The 24,025-nt window shown below is 41.5% G+C and overlaps 1 protein-coding gene across 1 annotated transcript in view; it reads left to right on the top strand.

Annotated features, from left to right (window-relative positions):
* The first annotated feature begins 220 nt into the window (after positions 1-220).
* Positions 221-24,025, top strand: part of Adam17 (ADAM metallopeptidase domain 17) — a 40,770-nt gene continuing 16,965 nt past the window's right edge. The window contains exons 1-8 of the mRNA XM_051205949.1: positions 221-511; positions 10,952-11,084; positions 14,780-14,910; positions 15,917-16,005; positions 17,630-17,798; positions 19,321-19,454; positions 21,239-21,328; positions 23,801-23,914. Of these exons, the coding sequence (XP_051061906.1) occupies positions 415-511; positions 10,952-11,084; positions 14,780-14,910; positions 15,917-16,005; positions 17,630-17,798; positions 19,321-19,454; positions 21,239-21,328; positions 23,801-23,914 (957 nt within the window). The 5' untranslated portion in view covers positions 221-414. The remainder of the gene's footprint in view (positions 512-10,951; positions 11,085-14,779; positions 14,911-15,916; positions 16,006-17,629; positions 17,799-19,320; positions 19,455-21,238; positions 21,329-23,800; positions 23,915-24,025) is intronic.

Raw genomic sequence — 24,025 nt, forward strand, 5'->3', positions numbered from 1 at the left:
GACAGAGGAGAGACCTTGCCGGGTCGACTCAGGAGTCCCGAGCGGGTGGCCAGGAAGGTGCCAGCCGCGCGAGGACCTAGAGGGACCAGGAAGGCTCGGAGCCCCCAAGATGGCGGCAAGCCAGCGCCGGGGCGGGGCGAGCCACGCTTCCCAGAATGCCATGCGGTAGTCTCGCTTCCGGCTGTGGGCAGCCGGGGATCTGCGGCTGCGGCCGGAAGCGGACTAAGCTACTCTCGGCAAGCGCCGCCTGCACTTCCGGGGCCCGGAGCGTTGCTCTAGTTGTTCCCCTGTAGGCGGCGCGGGACGGGGAAGTTTGCGGGGCAGCGCCGGGAGGATCGCCTCCTCTTCCCGATGTGAGCAGCTTCCTGAACACTCTTGAGGAGACGGTTACCCGGAGAGGTGGCGGACGGGAACATGAGGCAGCGGCTCCTCTTCCTGACCGCTCTGGTGCCCCTTGTCCTGGCGCCCCGACCTCCCGAGGAACCGAGCTCTGGCTCCCAGCCGCGACTTGGTAAGAGCCGGGGAGCAAACGGGCTACGGCTGGCTCCGGGGAGCTTGCAGGGACGCCGGGGCTCTGGGGGCGCTGGGAACGGGGTCCTGGGCGACAGTGGCGCATCCCCAAGTTTTCAGTGTGGGAAGGGGGTGTGGCTCGGCGTTTAGCTAGGGAAGACAGATGGGCGCGTATCTCCGCGAGGAAGGACATCCTGCACGGGGTCTCTTCTGGGACCCGGACCGAGGGCCTGGCAGGGGTCAGGTCTCCTGGGTTTGCATTTTTGGAATGTGCTTAGAAAAGAGGTACAGGTATGTGGATGATTCGTGTGTGGAGTGTGAGAGGTCGAGATTCTTGGCTTGCTGATAAGTGAGCCTAAGGTGTTAGGTATTTCTGCCAAAAGAAAGCAAGACCCTGGAAGAAAGGACAGGCCCTCTTGCTGGTTCTCAAAGGCTAATTTGAGTTTCTTCTGTAGGAGGTATTTTTAAGCAGTAATCTGGTTGGAAGGCGGCGACTGAAGTAGTTTCATTTGCGTTTTCTGATTTGGAGTCTTGGAGTTGGATTTCCAGATCATCCCTAAGCACTTTTCTTGTTGGTGGAGAGCAATCAATCCAACTCTTGGATTGGCTGGCCACCATGAATGCTTTCCTTGCAATTTTAAACAGGTTACCAGGTCAGCCCTGGCTGACCTGTTTAAACAGTTTTGAGCCTAGAAACTGGAGGGAGGGTTCCTGCTTAGATTTTTCTAGAGAGAACTGGTTGTAAGGACACATGCTTTAGAGGTGTCAAGTTTGGTGATAGAGAACTTAATGGGTATTTTAGGACTCTTTTAGCTTGCAAATGTTGCCATCTAAGACATTTCAATTAACCAGTAACAAAGTGTGAAATGAACTAGTGCAGTCCCCATTGTGTGAAGTTTAAGATCTTGTCATTATAGTATTTTATTAGGCAGATTGAAACCCTGTGGTTTTCTTTATGTTTTGAGACAGGGCCTCACTATGCAGCCCTGTTTGGCCTGGAACTTGCTATGTAGATCAGGTTGACCTCCAACTCAGAGAGCACTGTCTGCTTCTGCCTCCCTAGTGCTGGGTTAAAGATCTTGCACCGCCAAGCCCAGCCCTGTCAGTTTTTTATCTTGTGTTTGTGTCTTATTTACTGAACAGAGGTTGTAATTGACTGGTGCAGACATTGAATGAGTTGTACATTTTAATCCAAATTTCTTGTGTGTGCTTGCATTTTAAAATGGATTATAAGTGACAGTTTAAAGAAAGTCAAAGGAGCTGTTTAGGAAGTGCTGAAATCTAAGTTGATGCAAACTGAAGGAAAAATTTTCAGGATAGATAGCAGAGCACAAGAACATGCTTCATTTTAAGGATGCTATTAAGGATAAACTTGCATTGAGACAATGAGTTGATTTTTGCACCATTCTGACACAGGTTGCTTCCATTCTCCTGTCTGCAGGTGGAAAGAAAAGCATGACGTCTAAGGGATCATACGGTGTAGAGAAATACTACTTTATTTCTAGGTATATTTTCAGCAACCTTTGCAGGTCATAGGACTTTTACATTTTTTATTTATTTTTAAGATGGAGTCTCACTAGATAGCTCTAGAACTTGCTTTGCAGAACAGGGTGGCTTTGAACACAGAGATGCCTCCAGAATGCTTCAGTTGCTTGCTTTCTTTTTAAAAATTTTAATAGCAAAGTGTAGCACATCTGTATCAGAAAAACAAACAAACACAAAGCCCAAAACCCATAAGTATAATCTCTTTATCTAAAATTTGAAGAACTAATATTGGGGCCGCCAGGACTTATGGTTGGTGGTGGAGACACAAAGATTAAATGATAACCACCTTTCAAAGTTGATGACTTGGTGGAAGGAAACTCATTCACAGACATAACAGACACACGTAAGACCACATGGAGTGCGTTAGGCCATGCTCGTGGCAAGTGCTATTTGTGTGTGTGTGTGGTGCTGATGAACTCAAGGTAAATTTCAAAATGTTTCAGACACAAATTCTGTGACCTATTTCTTCCACCCACTACATCCTCTTTTATTCAAAGTAACACAAAGGAAAAACAGTTTTGAAATCAAAGTGAGACTTCTACACCCCAGCTGCAACTGCACTATGATATCATGACTAAGCTCATGTGACTCATATCTTTTCCTAAATTATGCAATTCATAACAGTTCCTGAAGTCATTCTTGGTGACCTACAGAATACTCTAAAAGCCAAGTTTCTGTTTATTATGTACTTCTGCCCTTCAGAAAATTATATACCTAATCAATATTTAGTACATTTATGGCCTAAATATAGAACCAAGTAGGTAATTAAAAAAAAAATTTTAAAAAAACCCTATGTCCTTAAACTATGAGACTGACTGTTGGTCTTGAACAACCATGTCTAAATAATAGTTGGGTTAGGTTAAGCAACAAATAATATGAACTGACAAACAAATGCTGTTCTTCATTGACCACAAGGCTATGTTCATAACTTCCTGCACATGACAAATGGCTGCGTTCTCCTGAGGCCCATTTTTTTTTTTTCTACCCAATTAAAAAATCTGGGATGCTGATATAGCTCAGTAGGACAGTGCCTGCCTGGCATTTCTGTGCGAGGCTCTGAGTTTGAGCCCCATTTCCCAGCTTTTTATTAGCAGCACAATTGAACTTGGGATTTTGATGTGCGGCTTCTTCATACCAAAGCTGCTGTTTTATAAGTTGCAACCCTATGAAACCCAAATCCTTCATGCAGCACTCCAAGGGAGTTTGAAGATAACTTTGCTCTGCAGGAGCAGTCAACAAGACGAACTATTTCTGTGATAGAATGAAATGGAAGACACCACATTGGGGGAATTTGAGAAGTCCTTTCAGCTCCCACAGGATCTCCCAGAATGTTAAGTGTGAAAGTGGTTGATTATGGATCCTGTGCGTTGTGGAAGAAAGCACTGGTGTGGAAATACAACCTGAAGAGAGTGTGAACTGGGTTGATAGGCAAAGAAGGCAAGATTGTCTTCGCCACGGTGTGGAAGTGAAAGGCTTTCTACTGTGCTTCTTTGCTCTAAATTAAGCTAAGCTCATGGGCATTCCTCTCCCCAGCTTCCCCTTTGTCTGTGCCCCACCCACAGGAATTGTAGACTCAGAAGTCTCAGCTACTACTCTGGTTTCACTTGCTCGTGTCCTAACTTCTACATCTGTATCTCTCACCTTGTCTTGTTCTCTGAAGCCTCACTCATAGCCTACTGGTGTTTACACCTGTGTGTTCAAAAGCAAGGTCCTGTGGTACATGTAAAATTACTTGCCATCCTTTTCTTTGTCTGGAAAAACAAAAACAAACAAAAAAGAGTTTCTCAGTCTTGTCATCTGTTTTTTGGTCTTTGTTTTTGACTAGAAGGTGTTAGGGTGGGCTGGGGATTATTGAAGCTGCCCCCTTGTCTCCATTGAGTTTGCGCCTGTGTACAGCAGACCCACATGGCCCTGCTTTCCTCAGGGGCTCACCTGGACTCTGCTGACCCTTTAGGGCTGAACAGCTGCCAGTTACAGGACTTGCTAGAGTCTTGACCTAGGTTAGGCTCAGCCTTGGTAAGCACTCACCATAGAGAATTAGTGGAAACAGCTGACATTCCATCTTCCCTTACAGGTGTAAACCTAGAAGTCACAGTTTTAGTTCCAAGGTTTTGGACCCCTGGCCCAGCGGACAGCACTGCTTTCCTTTCCTCATCCTGTTGAGGATTTCGTCCATTCCCAGGGCTTCTTGCACAAACCCAGACTGCATCCCTCTCCTGCTGTGTATTCTGGGAGTGCTGACCGTGGGTCTTCAGCACAGGCACAGCAAACAGCAGTCTAGGCTTTGTTTTTTTCCCCGTTTTCATTGTTGTTTGGACAGAGTCTCACTCTATAGCCCCACACTGGCAAAGACTAGAGTGAGAGAGGGAGAGGGAGGGAGGGATGGAGAGAGAGAGAGGTACATACAAATGTCTACCTAGGTAGCCTAGGTAGCCAAGCTGGAGCCCCAGGAGTCTGTTAGTGATGTTCACTGTTCCTTCCGCAGCTAACTGATTTGCCTTTACCCAAAGTCCAAAACCCTTAATATTTTATTCCATGTTCATTAACTGACCTCCATCTGCCTCTCTAGTCTTACAAATCATAATCTCTAATTTTTCTTTCTAGAAGGGTTCTCACTGTTGAGTTCTGGCCAATCGTAACTCATTATGTAAACTAAGCTGGCCTTGAATTTACAGGGATCTGCCTGTCTCTTAGGTGCCTGTCTCTTAGGTTTGAGTACCAGGAGTAAAGGCCTGCACCACCACAGTTAGTTTCCTGCCATATTCTTGCTGTGATGTTCTACACTACATCCAGCTGAGTTACCTTTTCATTTCTGCAGTGTGATTAACTTTCTCTTAGCTGCTACCTCATCCTGTCTAAAAAATACTTTCGTGTGTTTTGCCTGTGTGCTTGTCTGTGCACCATGTACGTAGAATATTCAAGGATCCCCTAGAACTGGAGTTAAAGAGAGTTGTAAGCCACCATGTGGATGCTAGGACTCAAACCTAGGTCCTCTGGAAGAGCAGCCAGTGCTCTTAACCACTGACCCATCCCTCCAATCCTGACCTCATCCTTTTGATACAGATACTATGTCCAGGAAGGAAAAGCATCCTTGGTGCCAGGCAGGGATGCTAATCCTGCTATGTCTTTTCATATTGCTTGTCATACTTTCTCTCTTGGCAGGTGAACACTTTATGATAATTTTGTGATTGTTCTTCCCCAGTGAACTAGGCATGTATTTCTTTTTATCTCTGTCACATCACCAATGCCAGGAGGTTCTTAATGAGTTAGTTAAATAAATGAGTCCTGGTTTGAAAAGGGCAAAAAAGTGTAGAATGTGTTCAGAAATGTTGAGAAAAAGCATAAGGAAGAGAGGGCCCCTAATTAAATGTTAGGTAATGCTAGGCAGCACGTGGCAGAGGAGAGCAGGGCTTGGGTACTCAGAGGACATTCTCCAGCTGACCTTTAATTGGTGTCATTTGGTAAGCGTGTTTCTAGTTAGCTGAACAAAAGCTCAGCTGTTTCCTGTGCTGACAGTAATCATCTACAAAATGGAATAGGCAACTGCTTTGGAATTTCTAAAGAGTCCGTGACCAGGTGCCAAGCAAACAAGGCTCTTCAGGTCTCAGATTTGAGTGTGTTTTGCAGTAAATATATTGCAGTACAGTCTGGTGAGTTATACTCTGTGTGTGTGTGTGTGTGTGTGTGTGTGTGTGTGTGTGTGTGTGTGTTTGTCTGTCTCTCTCACTGGCTGGTCTGGAACTCACTATCTAAACCAGGTTGGCCTCACACTCATTTGTCTGCCTCCTGAGTGCTGGGATTAAAGGTGGGCACCACTATGCCAGGCACCAGCTTGTCCTTTGTTGAGAGATTTGGGTAGGATTAGAGAGAAATTCTGTTGCAAAGGTTATAGGAGAATGTGAGCTGCAACGAGAGGTTGAAGATGTCAGGGGCATTTTCTAAGAAACAGTATCTGGAGCAGGAGGTGGTTCCAGTTTACCTTCCAAGAGAGCTGTTTTTTTATTGAGTTGTTTGTAATGGCTTCAGGACATCTAATTTGTACTATCTAGTTATTAAAAGAAAATAATTGCAATGGAAACACAGCAGCTAACTATTTTAGGGTATGTTAGCAGCTACATTTAAAAGGTGCTTATTATAGACAGTATATTCAAAATATGTTTCTGTTTTGCCCTTATTTTTCTTATAGCTTCATTTTTATATGTAGTTAAGATTTTGGGTTATGAATAGCTTTTAAAGCTCTCCCCTTGCTCAACTCTGTAGATGCCTTGCTGTGAGCAGACTTTAAATGGTGGATGCTATCTCCCTGTCCTTAGGACATCCTGCAGTGCTGGATGGTTTCCCTTTCCCAGTTTAGCTTGTCCTGTTTCTGGTTCTTGTTTTTAAAAGCAATGCAAGGCTGAATAAAGAGTGTCTGGGAGAAGTGGGTCTTACACATGTGTTACCTGTACAAAGGAGTGGGTCCTTACTATAGTACAAGAAGAGCCCTGTGTGGAGTGTCCCCACCCACCCACCCGCTTTGCTTGTGCACTAGGTGCTTGGTCTCCAGCTGGAAGCATTATTTTTAGCTGTTTGCTTGCTTCAGCTTAAGTGGTTTTCTTTGCCCTCTTCCCTTTTTTCCCTCTTATTGGTATGGGGCAAGGAGGCCTCTGAGGGGTGGGTGTGTCTCTCTATGTTGCCTAGGGTGGCTTTGAGCTCTAGCCATCCTCCTGCCTTAGCTTTCAGTAACTTAAGATTACTGGTAGGAGCCATCATGCTGCCAAACTTGTTTAGTAGTTTTAAAACTTGGATTCACATGATAGTTACCTGGAAGGCGGCATAAGTTACTGGACCCCCCACACTGAAGATTTCTGAATGTTTTTATTTCTGACAAACTCCCAGCTGTTTGTGCAGTTGGTTTGGGGGAACCACATTCTGAGGGGCCCTGGTCCATGTTATTGAGAATGAAAGTACAATATCAAAGTTGGGTTTCTAAATCAGTAGGTGTGATTATGATCTTAAATGAAACTGAGTTCATGTACCAGCCTGTATCAAGGCAGTTGAAGACTAAAGGATTGTATTGGCCTCTCAGCATCTAGAACTCATCTAGTTTTTGAGCACAAGCCTAATGAACTGAGCTTTTTATGCTGAATATTTTATGGCAAGATACTATGATGAGAGCCAGATGTGGTGGCCTTCACTTGGAAGGTGGATGCAGGAGGGTCAGGAAGGAGTTCAAGGCCAGCGTGGGGCCCTGTGGGCAATACCACAATAAAAAAAGACGTGGTGAGTAAAACACGGCTCCTTTTTGACCATTTCCTAATCTGTGAGGTGAAACATGCCATAAACTTAAGTGTCGGAAGAAAGGTAGAGAGAGCTTTAGACTCCATAGGGAAGAAAGGCAGTGATGGAAGAGGTAGGCAGGGGGCTGGACTGTTTTCAGAGGCCTTTTAAAGCCTCTTGGCAGTAAAGCTTGGGCATCTCAGCCTGGATGAAATTCAAAAGCCCAGTGCTGCGTTGCACTGGGGTTTGGCTTCAGTTTTCTTTCTCCCTTTGGTTCTCTGGCATCAGAGATTGAGATGTTAGGCATGTTATTTAGTCTTCTCTGAGCCTGTGCCGTCCTCATTTGGAGATGCTCTGTGGAGATAGTGCAGTCACTCAGCACAAGATGGTTGAGTAAGGGGCAAGCTTCTTGATGGTTTTCCCTTGGTGCCTCCTAAGCTTTGTGATTGCAGAGTCTAATTGCCAGCACCTGAACCAGCTTTCTTCTGGATTTACTTTAAAAGGAAATTGTGTTAACACAAAAAGGGTGATATCTGCAGCTGTGAATTTTGACTCAGAACCTTGAATGAATGTTGGTTAACTTTGATATGGTATCAAGCATGCTTGTATCTACTTTCCTTGGGTTACCTACGTATTTAACAGGAAGATAACCTCTCTCAGACCCTGTTTTTGTCTTGCTTTAATGTCCACATCCCTTTCTCTGCTCCTTTGCTATTACCTCTCTTCCTTCTCTTCCCTTCCCTCCCTCTCTCTCTTCGGAGACAGTCTTACTGTGAGTGTATTTCACTGACCTGGAATTTGTATGCGGTCCCTACTCTCCTGAAACCCATGCTTTTCTTGTCCTAGCTTCTGGAGTGTCCAGATAATAGGTGTGTGCCCCCAGCCTGACTTGGATACCTTGTCCTGTGCATTCCACAGAATGCACTCATAGTAAAATGATGAGTGTTGAGTTCTGTTGCTGCTGTGTTTCAGCCCCTGGACTTTCCTCAGTGCCTGGCTCATAGCAGCAGGTGAATGCGTTGATGAACAGGCTGATTTCTAAAAATTTACTTATTTTAATTTTGTGTATGATTGTTTTGCTTTCATGCATGTTTGTGCCCCACTTGTGTGTCTGGTGTCCTTGGAGGTCACAATAGGGTGCCAGGTGCCCCACCATTCGGATGCTGGGAACAGACATGTGCAAGAACAGCAATTACTCTTAATTTCTGAGCTGTCTCTTCAGCCCTAAACTTTACCTATGGTTTTTTGAGACAGGATTCCTTTGTGTGGTCCTAACTATCCTCTAAAAATGATTATTTTAAGTTAAAAATCTTTTTTTTTTTTTTTTAAGTTCTTATTTTGGAGGAGGCAGCAGAGTCTGTTGGTTGAAAACGTGGAGAGGAATGGCATATACTTAATTATAGTAGCTTTGGTTTTGAATCTCAGTAGTAATTTTTCCTGAACTGGTGTTGTTTGTTTTTTTACTCTTTATTCTTTTGGCTTTTTTGAGGGGCCCACCACCCGGGTCCCAAATAAATCACACACGGATACTCATTCTTAGTTATAAATGCCTGGCCTTATTTTGGCTTGTTCCTTGCCAGCTTTTCTTAAATTATCCCATGTATCTTTGGCCTTGAGGCGTTTATCTTTCTCTGTTCCTGTGTACCTTTTCTTTCTTTCTTACCCCGTGTTTGACTTGTTGGTTGGCTCCTAAAGTCCTCCTTCCTCTCTCGTTCCCAGATTTCTCCTCATTTCTATCCTCTCTCTTGCCTCCATACTGGGTGTTCATCTTTTTTTTTTTTTTTTTTTTTTTTTAGATCATCAGGTGTTTTAGGCAGGCACAGTAATACAGCTTCTCAGAGTTAAGCAAATGCAGCATAAACAAAAGTAACACTCCTTGACAAACAATATTCCCCAACGTAGTGGGGGCAGTAAGTACATCTGTTTCCTCGTCGGGTGGTTTCCCACTGGGCAGTCAGTGCCCTCTCCCTGCACCTGCTGAGTTGGTAGATGCTAGTGAATGTGTTGGGGGCTGCAGTGACATGATGGTCTCTTGTTTTTGAGACAGAATCTTGCTAACAAGCCCAGACTAGTCTGGAACTTGGTCTGGGGATTTTTGTGCAGAAGCTTTGCTTTCCTGGTTTTGGTTTCTTAGGCTGTTAATACACAACATTTGTTACTTTCTTAATATCTGTTCACTGATAAAGGATTGTAAGGGATTGAGTTAGCTCAGTTTGACAATGAAAATGTTGGATCGGCTACTTTTTTTTTTTTCCTTTCCGAAATACGGTTTCTCTGTAGCTTTGGAGGCTGTCCTAGAACTTGCTCTGTAGACCAGGCTGGCCTTGAACTCAGAGATCCATCCACCTCTGCCTCCCAAGTGCTGGGATCAAAGGCATGAGCCACCACCTAGATCAGCTACTTTTCTGGACCTTTCAACATGCACACTAAAAATGCCCTTTACCTTGTATATGGTACTCTTCAGCAATACCAAATTATTTGTATCTAACCTCAGTCCATGCTCAGTTCCCTGGTAGTTTAAGTATCTTCCCACAGCTAGCTTGTTTACCACAATCCAGATTGATTCCAACATTGTAGTTGTTTCTGTATTACATCTGTTAGTCTGTTACCTCCTTGCCCCTCCCTTCTTCTAGGAGAAACTGGGTCATTTGTTCTGCCTGAATCTAACTTTCTAGGTGTGGCTGATGGCTTCCCTCACGAGTTATTTGTCTTGGCAGGATCTGAACCTTTTATATCTTAAGAGTTTGAACTTAGATTTTTATTAAGTTCAGGGGTTTTTTTTTTTGTTTCTTTCTGTAAGAACATGATTTGTTGTGCTATGCATTTGAGCACTTCAGCTTATTATTTGCCACAATTGACTGTTGGTTTAAGTGCTCAAAACCTAAAATTATTTAATTTTTATGTATATGAATGTTTTGCCTGTGCATACGTATGTGACAGTGTATGTATGTGGTTTGTGACAGTGGAGGTCAGAATAGGGTGTTAAGATTCCCTGGACCTAGATTTATGATGGTTGTGAGCTGCCATGTGGCTAGGAACTGAACCTGGGTCTTCCTCCTGTATAAGAAAAAGTGCTCTTAACTGCTAAACCCTCTCCAACCCCTGGCAACCCAACCTTTATTGATCTGTTAAAGATTTGTTTACTTTTAGCCAATGGATGTTTTGTATGTATGTATGTATGTACCATGTGCATACTGTATGTATGTACCATGTGCATACTGTATGTATGTACCATGTGCATACTGGTACCCATGGAGGGCAGAAGAGGGCCTTGGATTCTCCTCCTTGGAATTGCAGTTACAGATGGTCTGCCATTTAGGTGTTGGGATCTGAACCCAGGTCCTCAGAAGAGCAGTGAGTGCCCTTCACTGCTGAGCCATCCCATCCCTTCAGCCTCCATAATCCTTAAAGAAAAGATAAATTTTAAAATTGTGTTTGTGTGGTTATATGTGTGGTTGCCCACAGAGGCTAGAAGGCAGCTTTAGATCCCATGGAGCTGGTGTCATGGGTGTTTCTGGACTGTCTGATGAGACTACTGGGATTCGAATTTAGGTCCTCATGACTGAGTAGCAAATGTTGTTAAGCAACTGAGCTATCAATCCAGCCTGCTAATAATTTTTTTTAACCTTTATTTCAGAGAAGCTTGATTCTTTGCTCTCAGACTACGATATCCTCTCTTTGTCTAATATCCAGCAGCACTCCGTAAGGAAAAGGGACCTACAGTCTGCGACACACTTAGAAACGCTGCTAACTTTTTCAGCTTTGAAAAGGTAATTAGAATTATACAGAGAGTGATTGGGACTATGTGAGTGAGGGTGGGGCTTGTTTTGACAAAAGCAGTAAAAGGTATCTATAGAAATCTTAAAGATTTGTACTTGATGTAGTTATACTATGTGTGATTCTAACATGTTTATTGCTTGTTTTAAAAATTTTTATCAGTATTTTAAAGGAAATGAATATCCCAATAGTTTATAAAAATCTTAGCAGTTTATTAATCAAATGCTTATAATACTTTATAGTTTCAAAAATTTTTATTCATTTTTTGATATGAGTGTTTTGCCTGAATGCATGTCTGTATACCACATATGTGCTTGATGTCTTCAGAGGCCAGAAGAAGGCATTAGATTCCATTGGACTGTAGTTACAGAGTTCTGTGAGCTATGATGTATGTGCTGGGAATCCAACCAGGATCTTCTGGAAGAACAGCCAGTGTTCTTAACTGCTGAGCTATCTCTCCAGCCCCTATTTTACATTTTTTAAATTATTTGTTTTTACTATTTATGTTTGTGACTATGTGAGTATATGTGCATGGATGTGTGCTAGTGCCTGAGGTGTGTACCAAGGTCTGATCCCTTAGAGCTGGAGTTACAGGCTCTTGTGAGCCACTCAGTGTGGGTGCTGGGATCTGAACTGACAGAAAGGGAATAGGATTGAGACTGCAGAGATGACTCTGGCTGAGAGCACTGATTGCTCTTGCAGGGTATCCAGTTCAATTCCCAGCAGCCACATTAGGTACAAATGTACATACATAAGAAAGATACATAAAATCTTATTTAAAAAGCAGTAGGGGAATATAAATGGGCTTTTTAAAAAAATTCACAAGATAAGACTTTTTCACATAAAGATAACCATGAGTAATGTTACCAATGTTTTTTAGGGCAAAACCCTCATCTCAAGCCCAGGCTCCACCCACTTAGTACTCCAGTTAGAGAGACAGTGGTGAGACACACATCAGTAAGGAGTCCATGGACCATCAAAAACATCTTCTAGGTTCCCACATGAGGATTATGTCTAAGCAGAGAAAACATTGGGTCGTGGGAAAGAAAGACGTCAAGGTTCTGTCACTGTCTCAGTTCTGGTTCATTGGGTGGTCCAAAGACATCTTTATTGGTTGTCATTACTCTGATTTTTTTCTGTTTTGGATTTTTGAGACAGGGTTTTTCTGTAGCTTTGAGCCTGTCCTGGGCTCATTAGGCAGGCTGGCCTCGAACTCAGAGATCTGCTTGCCTCTGCCTCCCGAGTGCTAGGACTAAAGGCATGCGCCCCCACACCTGACTGGAGCCAGTCTCCCCAATCCTGACAGCAGATTCTTAGTGCAGAAAACCCAGAATGCAGGCCCTGGGACTCTGCTGGGAGAGCATTAGAGACTGTTACAGCTCAGGAGAACTTTAACCCAGAACAGGGCATTTGTAATAGGGAGCTTTTCTTTTCCAAGTCCATCATAACCGAAGTGGAAGGAACATTAGTGATAATGAATAAGTAAGGAAGGCACATTTTTGGATAGCAGAGGAAATGAGCTAAGGTTTTATGAAATGATGTATTCTGTCTCTCTGATCATCAAAAATATATAAGCGAAACTAAAATTACCTTGTGTGCTCAAAAAGTTAAAAATACTTGTTGCTCTGGAGACAGCCCCAGTTTCCAGTTTGGGTTTCTTCTTGACAGTTGAGAGATTTATGTAGACCCACAGGGAAGTAACATTTCATATTTTCAACACCATAGCTCATAAAATTTGTTCCTATGGTTGAGATGAATAACATATCTTGCTTTGCCTTGGGTATTAGTGGGCACATTGAAAGGTCTCTGTAAATATTAAAGTCTGGCTCACCAGTTTTTTCCTTTTTTTTTTCCCCCATAATGAAAATGCTTTAAAGTATTAAACCATGTAAAGAGCTGGAATCAATGTATTATAATATCCACACTTAGTATCTACTCCCCTAGTAATAATAATCATTACTGTCTTTCAAGGTGGGTTCTGTTGAGGAGGAAAAAACATGGCCTCTTTTAAATAAACACAAGCAGAATTTTGGTAATTTTAGACAGTAAGAGTTCTTCCATGGGATATCGTAGAAGCAGTGGGGTACAAACCCATTGTTCAGTTTCATAGTTGCCTAGCTGTGTAACCATGAGTGTGTACCTGGGGGCCCCCGCTTTTACTTTTGTGAAGTAGAGCTAATACACAGATTATCTTAAGAGCAGGTAGATAAAAGTAACGGCATATGACATAGTCTTTAATAGTGAATGTCTGAGATAATCAGGACACCCAACTTCAGCCTTAACTGTCAACATGTGTTTCCTTATTAGTCAGTTTCCAGTTTCTCTCATTCCCCAGGAATTAGTTAATGAGTTCCTTCCTTCCTTCCTTCCTTTTTCTCTTCTCTTCTCTTTTCTCTCTCTCTCTCTCTTTCTTTCACTCATTCTTTCTTTCTCTATACAGAATATGAAGGTTTATCTTTTAAAATTATACATTTTTAACCAGGATACACAGATGCACTTAATATAGCAGTACTTTTTGCAAAAATGGATCGCATAATACTCAGAAATGCAGGGAATAATTCTACTCTCTAAAAATTACATAGCAGGTGTGTGAAGCTCAAACAGCCTTCACAACAGAGGCAGGAAATGTTTGGTGACACCAGAGAGCTATGCTGCAGATGAAACTGCTACTGGGTGGCTGCAGACTGCCTGTGTTCTGCAGTGCTAAATGAAACAGCCTCCATCCCAGTCCTTTCAAATTGGGTCTCAGTGCTACAAGGAAAAACAGTCATGTAGAATTCTCAAGCAGTCAGAGATCCTGTTTGTAATGTCTTTCTTTATGTATGTATGTGTACACATGTGCCATGAAGTACATGTGGAGGTCAGAGGACAACTTGAGGGAGTTAGTGCTCTCTTTCCATCATGTAGGTCTCACAGATAAAACTCAAACTGTCAGGCTTGGGAGGGGAGCAATCACCTTTACCGTAAGCTGTCCTACTAGCCCCCATTCCCACTGTAAAGGCCATTTTAAAATGAGTCTTTTCAGTCAGGTGGTGGCGGCACACTTCTTTAGGTCCAGCACTCGGGCAGAGGCAGGCGGAGCTCTGAGTTTGAGGCCAGCCTGGTCTACAGAGTGACTTCCAGGACAGCCAGGAAATCCCTATCTCAGAAAAAAAGAAAACAATTAGTTTCTTTTATTCTGCTAAGGTTTTATAACTAAACCAATTAGTCCATTTGTATTTACAGGAGAAATAATGCTACATATACCTAGTAAGTTGTTGGCCGCTGTGGGTCTGGAGAGATGCCTTGTTGGGGAAACACTTACTGCCTTTGCAGGAGACTGGAATTTCCCAGCACCCATTTGGAGGCTCACAACCACTTGTAACTCCAGCTTCAAGGAGTCCAACACTTCTCTGGCTTCCCCTGGGCACTCACCCACGTGTACACAAGCCTACACACAGAGTAACAGAGGAAATCTTTTTTCTTTCCTGAGGAAAAAAATATGGAATGTTTTACAAATTTGCATATCGCTGTATCGTTCTAGTGTTAGTGTATGTGCTGCTGAAGTGAGCATGCGTTACAAATTCTGAAAAAAAATAGTAGTTACAACTTGGGTAGAGATTTCTTCATCTCCTTTCTTCTTTATCAGAGTGAAATGAAAATTAGGTCTCTGTTTTATGTCTAAACTGTGAATGCATTCTCTGTTCAGGCACTTTAAATTATACCTGACATCAAGTACTGAACGCTTTTCACAAAACTTCAGAGTGGTGGTGGTGGATGGGAAAGAAGAAAGCGACTATAGCGTGAAATGGCAGGACTTCTTCAGTGGACACGTGGTTGGTGAGTACGTGCTTGCCTTGTGTGGCACTCCTGGGCTGTTGTGTTCTGTGCTCATCACTGTTGGCAGTGACAGGATACCTGACAGACAAAAGAGGAAGGATTTACCTCAGTGCATGGTTTGCAAGGTTTTGGTTCATGATGCTCTGGTGTGAGGTGAGACGGGCCATCATGTAGCAGAGGCCTGTGGTGAAGAGGCAGCTTACTTCATGGTGCCAGGAAGTATGGAGAAAAGAGAAGAGCACAGGGACATGGCAGATCCTTCAAAGGCATCCCCCATGACTGATTTTTCCCAAGTAGATCCCACCTCATCACTAACCCATCCAGTTACGAGTTAGTCACCCATGGATCAATCCCTTGATGAAGTTAGACTCTAACTGCCAACTCAGCTTTGAACACAAGAATCTTAGGGGCATTTTTAGGTTTAAACCATCATCAGTCTCCAGCTTTAGCTTACTTACAAAGTCTTTCTCTCATGGATGGGAAAGGAAAGAGGCATTGATAGTCTATTATGTGTTTTTATTTGAGCTATGTAAGTTTGGAAGCAGAAACATTGTCTAATAAAAGGACATAGGTATTTAGCATGTTGTGTAGCAAGCCTCCTCCCTCCCTCTTTCCCTTCTTCCTCCCCTCTCTCCTTCCGTCCCTCTTTCCCTCTCTCTCAATCTTGCTCATATGCATTGCACTGTCATTCCGTCCCTCATCAGGCTCCAGACAGAGTGAAGCACTGAACAAAACTTGGTTTGCTTTTTATTTTTTTCTGGTTCAGGTCATCTGGCTTACTAGGAAATCCTGACCTACTTTGCTGACAAATATTTTTTCATTTTGTTTTTTAGAGACAGGGTTTCTCTGAGTAGCCTTGGCTATCCTGGAACTGAATTTGTAGACCAGGCTGGCCTGTAAAGCCTGCCTCTGCCTCCCAAGTGCTGGGATTAAAGGTGTGTGCCACCACTGCCTGACCCTAATACAAATATTTTTGATAATAAAAATATCTTCTTTTTTTCCCAAGGTGAGCCTGACTCTAGGGTTCTGGCCCATATAGGAGATGATGATGTTACAGTAAGAATCAACACAGATGGGGCAGAGTATAACATAGAGGTAAGTCTATTTATATGAAAGGGGGGTTGTATTTGGGGACAGGGATTTGAGAGAGGGTTTCTTGTAGTCCATGATGGCCTCTAACTGGCTATGTAACTGAGATTGGCCTTCAACTCCTGATCTTTCTGCCACTATTCCTGCCTTCTTTCCTTCCTTTGCAGTTGTCTTTCTTTCAGTAGCTTGTCTTCCTGATTTCTAAGGAGCTTTTTGGTTGTTTTAAGATGTTAGAGATAATTAGGTAGGGTAGGTCACATACATCTATAATCCCATGTGGGAGGCTTGGGTAGGAAGATTGCACTCAGGAAGGCAGGGGCAGGGGGATCACTGTAAGCTCAAGGCAAGCCTGGGATATATAGTGAGCTCTGAGCCAGTTTGAACTACATAGGGAGACCCAGGGTGATTTAAGAAACTTAGATAGGGAGCTGGAGAGATGGCTCAGTGGTTAAGAACACTGGCTGCTTTTCTGGATGACCTGAGTTAAATTCCCAGCAACCACATGGTGGCTCACAACCATCTGTAATGAGATCTGGTGCCCTCTCCTGGTCTGCAGGGATACATGCAGATAGAACACTGTACACACACTAAACAAATCTTAAAGAAAGAAAAGAAACCTAAATAAGAATCCGAATCCAAAATGTTGCAGCTGTGCCACCATGCATTGCTTGCAGTGCTGGGGGTGGAGCCTAGGGCGTCTTCATCCTAGCTGATGTGCACACCTGGACCACATGTTTTGAGAATATTTTTCTAGTGCTTTTTCTGTATGCATATGGACACTAAGTGTGACTATCCAGACTGTACTTCCTGTAAAACTGGGTCTAGTTTGTCATCAAAGTTTTTTCACTTAACAATGTAATTATGCATATCTTCTCGGGTTACTAAATATAGTTTTCTTAGTGAAGGCTCCCTGGTGGACTGTTGTTTTAGCCAGTCTTCTGATGATTGTTAATTGTGCTTTAATTTCTTGAAGTGGAATGTTCTAGAATGAACAGTGTGAACACAGTTTTGGGTGACCAGTCTGAGGTTTTTGCTTTTGTGTTTCATTTGTTTGAGTCCTCCTGTGTGCCTCTGTACGAGGCCTGTGTTAGGGCCTCAGCAGCATGTCTGATGATAGCCATGCTAATGGGCACAAACTGGTGTCTTGCCCATTTTCTTATATATGGGTAGTTCTACTACATCTGTATTTAAAGTCCTCTTTACATTCTTCAGCACATTTTTAAGTTTCCAGTAGTTTCTTATAAAATAGTTTTACACAGAGCAAAAACCTATCATGGTAAAGAGATGTTGCATATCTGAATGTTAAAGACACCACACGCATAGGTGTGTTGCCTGACATCACTACAGCATGACTATCTGAAACAATGCTACAGGTAGGGTAGGAATTGCAAAATTATTTAAAATGGAATTGTTTACGGAAAAAAGACATTTTTTTCTGCTTTGCATGCTTGTATAGAAATATGCATAAAATAGTAAATAATTAAATTTATTTGCAGCATAGAAACTATAAAATTCTCTAAGAAATAGTATTGCCCAAGAACAAAGAATGTTGTGAGAATTTTATTTACTCTATAATTCTTGGGGTTTTTTTTTTTTTTTCCTATTTCATCATATATGTTTTCCTTTTAAGCCACTTTGGAGGTTTGTCAATGATACCAAAGATAAAAGAATGTTAGTTTATAAGTCTGAAGATATCAAGGATGTTTCACGTTTGCAATCTCCAAAAGTGTGTGGCTATTTAAAAGCGGATAGTGAAGAGTTGCTTCCAGAAGGCCTCATAGACAGCCAGCCATCTGAAGGTAAGACTTAAAAATACACTTGAGACATGACATAAGCACATCACAAAGGTTTCCAACAGTAATATTTGGTAACTGATAAAAATAGAATGATTATTAAGTAACTCTAGTGTTTGGAAATACAGTTTTGTTACAAAAACTTTTAATTCTTTTTCTGTTATATAATAGTTGAAAAAAATAGGTGAAGCAATAATTGTCTTAAGAGACTGAAGAAAGACAGTGAAATGATTTAAGGGAAGTTTTTGTAGACCTTCAGAAATACGAAAATACTATTTTTGAAAAATTGTCATTAGCATTTGTAAGATTAATTAGGCGGGAAGACAGCTTTATGGTATTTGAAATACACAAAGGCTATCAATTTGGGGTCATTTAAAACAAAACAAAACAACCTTTTGGAGGGAGTGTTCTTCGATCCTCATTTTATTCATTTGTTATTCTTGAGACAGGGTTTCTCTGTATAACAGTCCTGACTGTCCTGGAACTTCCCCTGTAGACCAGGCTGACCTTGAACTCACAGAGACCCACCTGCCTCCTATGTGCTGGCATTAAACCACCACCTTGATAAGAAACTTTTTGTTAAATAACACTAACCTTTTAAACTTTCTGTTACAAAGATACATTTGTAGTTAATGTATGTACACGATTTCATTAAAAAGAAGTGCTGGTGATTTTGCTTCTATTCACTTTAGTGAGGCTCCCAGACCGACAAGTACCAGGGTCTTAGTAAGCTTTCTATTGCTGTGATAAACACCATGATCAAAAGCAACTTTTGGAGGACAGATTTTGTTCTATTTCATAGCTTAGAGTGCATTATAAAGAGAAGTCTGGGTAGGAACTCGAGGCAGGAACTGAAGCAGAGACCGTGGAGAATTGCTGATTACTGGTTAGCACCTCTTGGCTCCCTCGGCTTGCTTGCTTGTTTTTCAAGTCAGGGTTTCTCTGTGTAGCCCTGGCTGTGCTGGAATTTGTAGAGCAGGCTGGCCTTGAATTCAGGGATCCTCCTGTCTCTGTCTCTTCAGTGCTGGGATTAACTGGTTTAGCTTGTTTTTTTTTTTTTTTTGGTTTTGTTTTTTAAATAATCCACAACAACCTGCCCTGGGGTGAGACCAATCAGTAGCAATTCTTCTTGGTCTCTGTATCAGTTCTTGCTTCAAACTGATCTTGAACTCACTATGTAGCCAGGATGACCTTCAACTCCATGATCCTCCTGCCTGTACCTCCCAAGAACCAGGATAATAGTCATGTACTGTCATATTTGTCCTTAATGTTATCTTGAATAATAATAAGATAAGCATGCATTAAAACTTGGGCCTCCTTGGTTGGCTACATAGTGAGTTCAATATTAGCCAAGGCTGCTATGAGAGACCCTGTTTGCACTCTTCCCCCTGGAAATGAAAAGATACCTTTAATGATATTAAACTTAAACAATATTTATTTCGGAAACATGTTAGAACTAAGTGTTACTATAAAAACCCTCCTTGTTTTGATGAATTTTAATTTAATAGTGCATACAAATTCATATTAGAGTTTGTTCATCGAGTGAAGAGAAGAGCTGAACCTAACCCCTTGAAGAATACTTGTAAATTACTGGTGGTAGCAGATCATCGATTTTATAAATACATGGGCCGAGGAGAAGAGAGCACCACTACCAATTACTTAGTAAGTATTGGATGATGCACAGGATGACTGAGCATGTCATTCATGTGGTGAACTCATTCTGTAGTAATTGACAGCTTAAAGAAACCAGGCAGGCCTGCCCCAGACAGTGCGTGGTTTCCTTTCTTCTATTTGAGAGCCATTTACTAGGATCTTACATTTCTATATAGAAACTATACTTTCAACATTTTGAGAATGCATTTTGCTTTAAAATTACTATTTTCTGAATATTAGACTTCTACAGACTGAATTAGGGGGAATATTTATAATGCAGTCCCTGTATACAAGTGATCTCTTTACAATTGTTAGTATGGCATGCATACTTTTATGCTTCAGAGTTAAAAATAGGTATGTGTGTGAACTTGTGTGTATTTTCTGCTTGTGTCTATATTCCATGGTGGCTTTGTCTTTGTCACATTAAAGAGATAGGATAGGATATGATATGAAATGAGTAAGACACTCATAGCCATGGTTAACCCTGGGCAGATAGGAAGGAAAGGTTAAAGAGTTGTTCATACATGATTATTTTTTTCTTTCAGTCCTGGGGATCAAACCCAGGGCCTTGTGCCTGCTAAGCAAGGGCCCATCCTTGCACTAAGCTATACCCCTAGCCTGGCTGTAACTTTTAGCATCAGCTACTAAATTTTTAAAGTCAAGCAAATGACTTTTTCCAGGATTCTTTTTTTCTCAGCATGGCCCCATTCATCTTTGATAACTTGGCACTGATTAAAATGTTGTCATTGAGGGAGTAAGAGAGAATGCAGCTGTTCATGAACCAGCAGTTCATGCTAAAGACGGTTTCCTCATTGCCTCCTTTCCCACTCTCTCCCTTTCATTCTGACTTCCTCAGCCTCCTCTCCTCTCCTGTCATAGGGGAATAGCAGGAGTCATTGTGGCTCTTGTTCTAAGTAAGAGAGTCTCTTGAAGAATTCTCTGGGTTTGTATGAAAGGACTCCTTGTATTTCACTTCTTTGTATTTATACCATGAATGTGAGAATGCTGTGAGGTCCACTTTTTTTGTGGTTTTTTTTTTTTTTTTTTTTTTTTTTTGAGACAGGGTTTCTCTGTATAGCCTTGGCTGTCTGGAATTCACCCTGTAGACTACGGTGGCCTCGAACTCACAGAGATCCATCTGCCTTTGCTTCCCAAGTGCTGGGAACAAAGGTGTGCGCCATTACACCTGGTGGAACATCAACTTTTTCAAAGTGCATTTCTCATTGCTTCTTAAAGAACAATTTCTCCATAGCTGGAACAAACCTGTAACCCAGTTTTTGGACAGATAAACACTCCTCTTTGAGAAAAGATAAGTGATTCTTGTTCTTTCTGATGTAATGATTATGCTCTGCCTCTATCATGTGCACACGTGCCCATTCACACAGAAAACATGCATATGCATACATGTATCTCCCCCACCACGAAAAAAATGGGGTGGGGACCCAGTATCACCATTTTACCTGTTTTTGGGCCACATTTAAGGCAATCTTGACACAGTAAAGACTGGCTACTTCTTAGATTTTTTTCTGATAAGTCAGAGTTGACGTTTCCCTTTCATAGTTGACTGGAACAGCAGTATTTAAAAGGCCCAAGGTTAGGTACACAGTAACATTCTTGTAGCAGGGTTTCAAATTTGGCTCTTGGGTACCTTCTTTGATAGACCCATTAGTGATGAAGTTTAGTTTCTTGATGCAAGTCTTGCATTTTCTTCCTTTGTATGCTTATTCCATTAGGTTTTGTTACATTGCCATGAGTGGTAGTGTTCTACATAACTTCATCTTTTACATCCACAGATAGAGTTAATTGACCGAGTTGATGACATATACCGGAACACTTCATGGGATAATGCTGGATTTAAAGGTTATGGAATACAGATAGAACAGGTATTTATCAATAGTAGTCCTTGTGTTCATCCATTAGGTTCTATATAATAAATATTTTTATTATTTTCTAAAACCCTCAATCTGCCTTAACATTAATCATAAATATTCTCATTTGTGATATTTTTTAAAATGGTAATTGCGTTGCATTTTTGGTGTGTATTCCTAGATGGTAAAATCTCTGTCTTGAGGGGTATTTTAGGGATGAACCCTCTTAATGCTAGTATTTTCTCATCTATTAATTATATAGCTCTTTTGTTTCCTATGTTGTTTTCTTTTTCCTCTGATTATGCTTCAGTCTTTAGTTAGAATTCTAGTACATAAATCAGTAATGACAGGATATTCTAATTTTGTACCTGCTGTATCTCTTAGAAGAGTAAAAAAGGAGATTCTGATGGAATATAGAAAATATCAGGGCAAAAAAAAAAAAATCCTATAATTTTGAATCCATAGCCAGGGAATGTACTCAAGAATGCATTGTAGGGGAGAGGCTTATACACAGCAGTAGACCTCTTCTGCCCTTCGGTGTCCTTCATTTTCTTAGCTGATAATGCATGGCCGTCGGTGCTACACCAATGTCATCGTGAGTGTTCTCAGTAAACATTGACCTTGGCGGTTCAGACATTGAATATTTCTTTGAAAAAGTATATATTTTGATATAAGTATGAATATAATGTTTCCAGGTATAATGTTTCCAGGTTTTTTGTATCAAACCATATAGTCTTACAGGTTATAGTGTGTAAAATTGAGAGATTGAAACAAAAAGGCGAACGGCCAGGTGGTGGTGATGAACACCTTTAGTCCCAGCACTTGGGAGGCAGAGGCAGGTGGATTTCTGTGAGCTCAAGGACAGCCTGGTCTACAAAGTGAGTTCTAGGTTACCAGGGGGGTTACACAGACAGAACTGTATTGAAAAACACATAAGGCAAATTGCAAAAGAAAAAGAATCACTTACCTTGATATGGTGGTGCATGCCTATAATTCTAGTTCTAGTCAGACAGAGGCAGCATAGTCTAACAGCATAGTCTAGTTCTAGGTTAGTCAGGGCATATCTTCCAGAGACGACGTGCATGTGTGTTATATGTGTACAAGTAAGTCTGTATTTAACACACTGTCAATATGCTGTGTACTCTTGGCCCTCTTTGGCTTTTTATTTTATGTTATGTTGGATATAATTCCCTATTGATAATGTAAAGCATACTTACTGTTTTTAAAATTGCTATAATTTGTTTAGCTATAAAAACTATATTAAAAAACTTATAAAAAGCTATAAAAAACTAAGCATGTTTTTAGGGATCAGTAAATTGTTCCTTTTTGCCTTAGGAACCTGGAAACAATTGAAGAACAATAGCAATATAGGAAACAAAAATGCCAACTTCTTTAATTCATTCTAGGTGAGCTGGAGGATGTAATTTAGGTGTGTAGCCATGTCTTCCCATTGATTCTTATAGAACTGACTTTGACACACCATAGTGTGTCAGTGTAGATAGAAGGGAGGCCAGAGACTGCTTGCTGAGCCTGGCACAGCTTCTGTCCTTGTCCAAGTCCCTGATCAGAACCTTTCTTCCTTTCTTCTTAGTGGGTTTAATAGGAAGTTGTCTTAAACACACAAAGAGGAGCTCTGATTTTCTATAGTTTCCTATATAGTACAGAAGTGATGTTCATCCCAATACTTTATTTTTAAGTTATTGACTATAACTGTAATAAATATCTTAGGCTCATGTAAGCCTAGTTCTTCCTTTTTTCAAGTACAATGTGAAATTTTAGTACGTTTATAACTTTATGCATAATTCATTGTCTTGTCTTTTCTATACCATGAGCTTTTCAGTTTGTTTGGACCTTTGACTATCTGAGCTAAAGAATTTTGGTTATAAAACTTTTTATAGGAATAGATGAGTTGTTTGTGTGTGTGCATGTGCACTAGAGTGTGTACGTGTGTGTATGTATGTGAGTGCATGTGTATGGTTTTTGTGTTTAGTTTTTTGAGATAGGCTTTGGCTATGTAACCCAGATTGCCCTTGAACTAATAGTGACTGTCCTGTCTCTGTCTGAGCTTACCAAGTGCCAGGATCACATAGGTGCTGATTTTTTTTTTTTTTTAATTACAACCTTTTTATTTTAGATTTAAAGATGTGGAAGGTTATGAAATTGCATGTGGGTGCCAGGCATCAAACGTGGGTCCTGAGTAAGAACAAGGGCTCTTAGCTGCTGAGGTCTCTCCAGTGCTCAGATGCTGGGTCTTGGTTTTATTTTTGTCTTTTGAGGCAGGGTCTCTCCAGACAGTCCTGGCTATCTTGGAACATGCCATGTATACTGGGCTAACTCAGAGATCTGCCTGCCTTTGCATTGGAGTCCTGGGGCTAAAGGTGCACCATCATGCCTGGCGATGTGCTCTCGTTTTAAGTGATGAAATAATGTATTAAAAGTCCTAGGATGCTTTGGAATTGTTCTAAGTATGTTCTCTCTTAAGTATAGATTCGAATTCTCAAGTCTCCACAAGAGGTAAAACCTGGTGAAAGACATTTCAATATGGCAAAAAGTTACCCAAATGAAGACAAAGATGCTTGGGATGTGAAGATGTTGCTAGAGGTAGGCCATACTCTGCAGTTTGCAACTTCTAGTGGATGGCTGCATCTTTACTAGGGAAGGAGCATGGTTGAAACCTTAATATCTTTGAGCATCTGAATCAGCACAGAGGAT

This window comes from Phodopus roborovskii, unplaced genomic scaffold, assembly GCF_943737965.1.
Source record: "Phodopus roborovskii unplaced genomic scaffold, PHOROB, whole genome shotgun sequence".
Classification (NCBI taxonomy): Eukaryota; Metazoa; Chordata; class Mammalia; order Rodentia; family Cricetidae; genus Phodopus; species Phodopus roborovskii.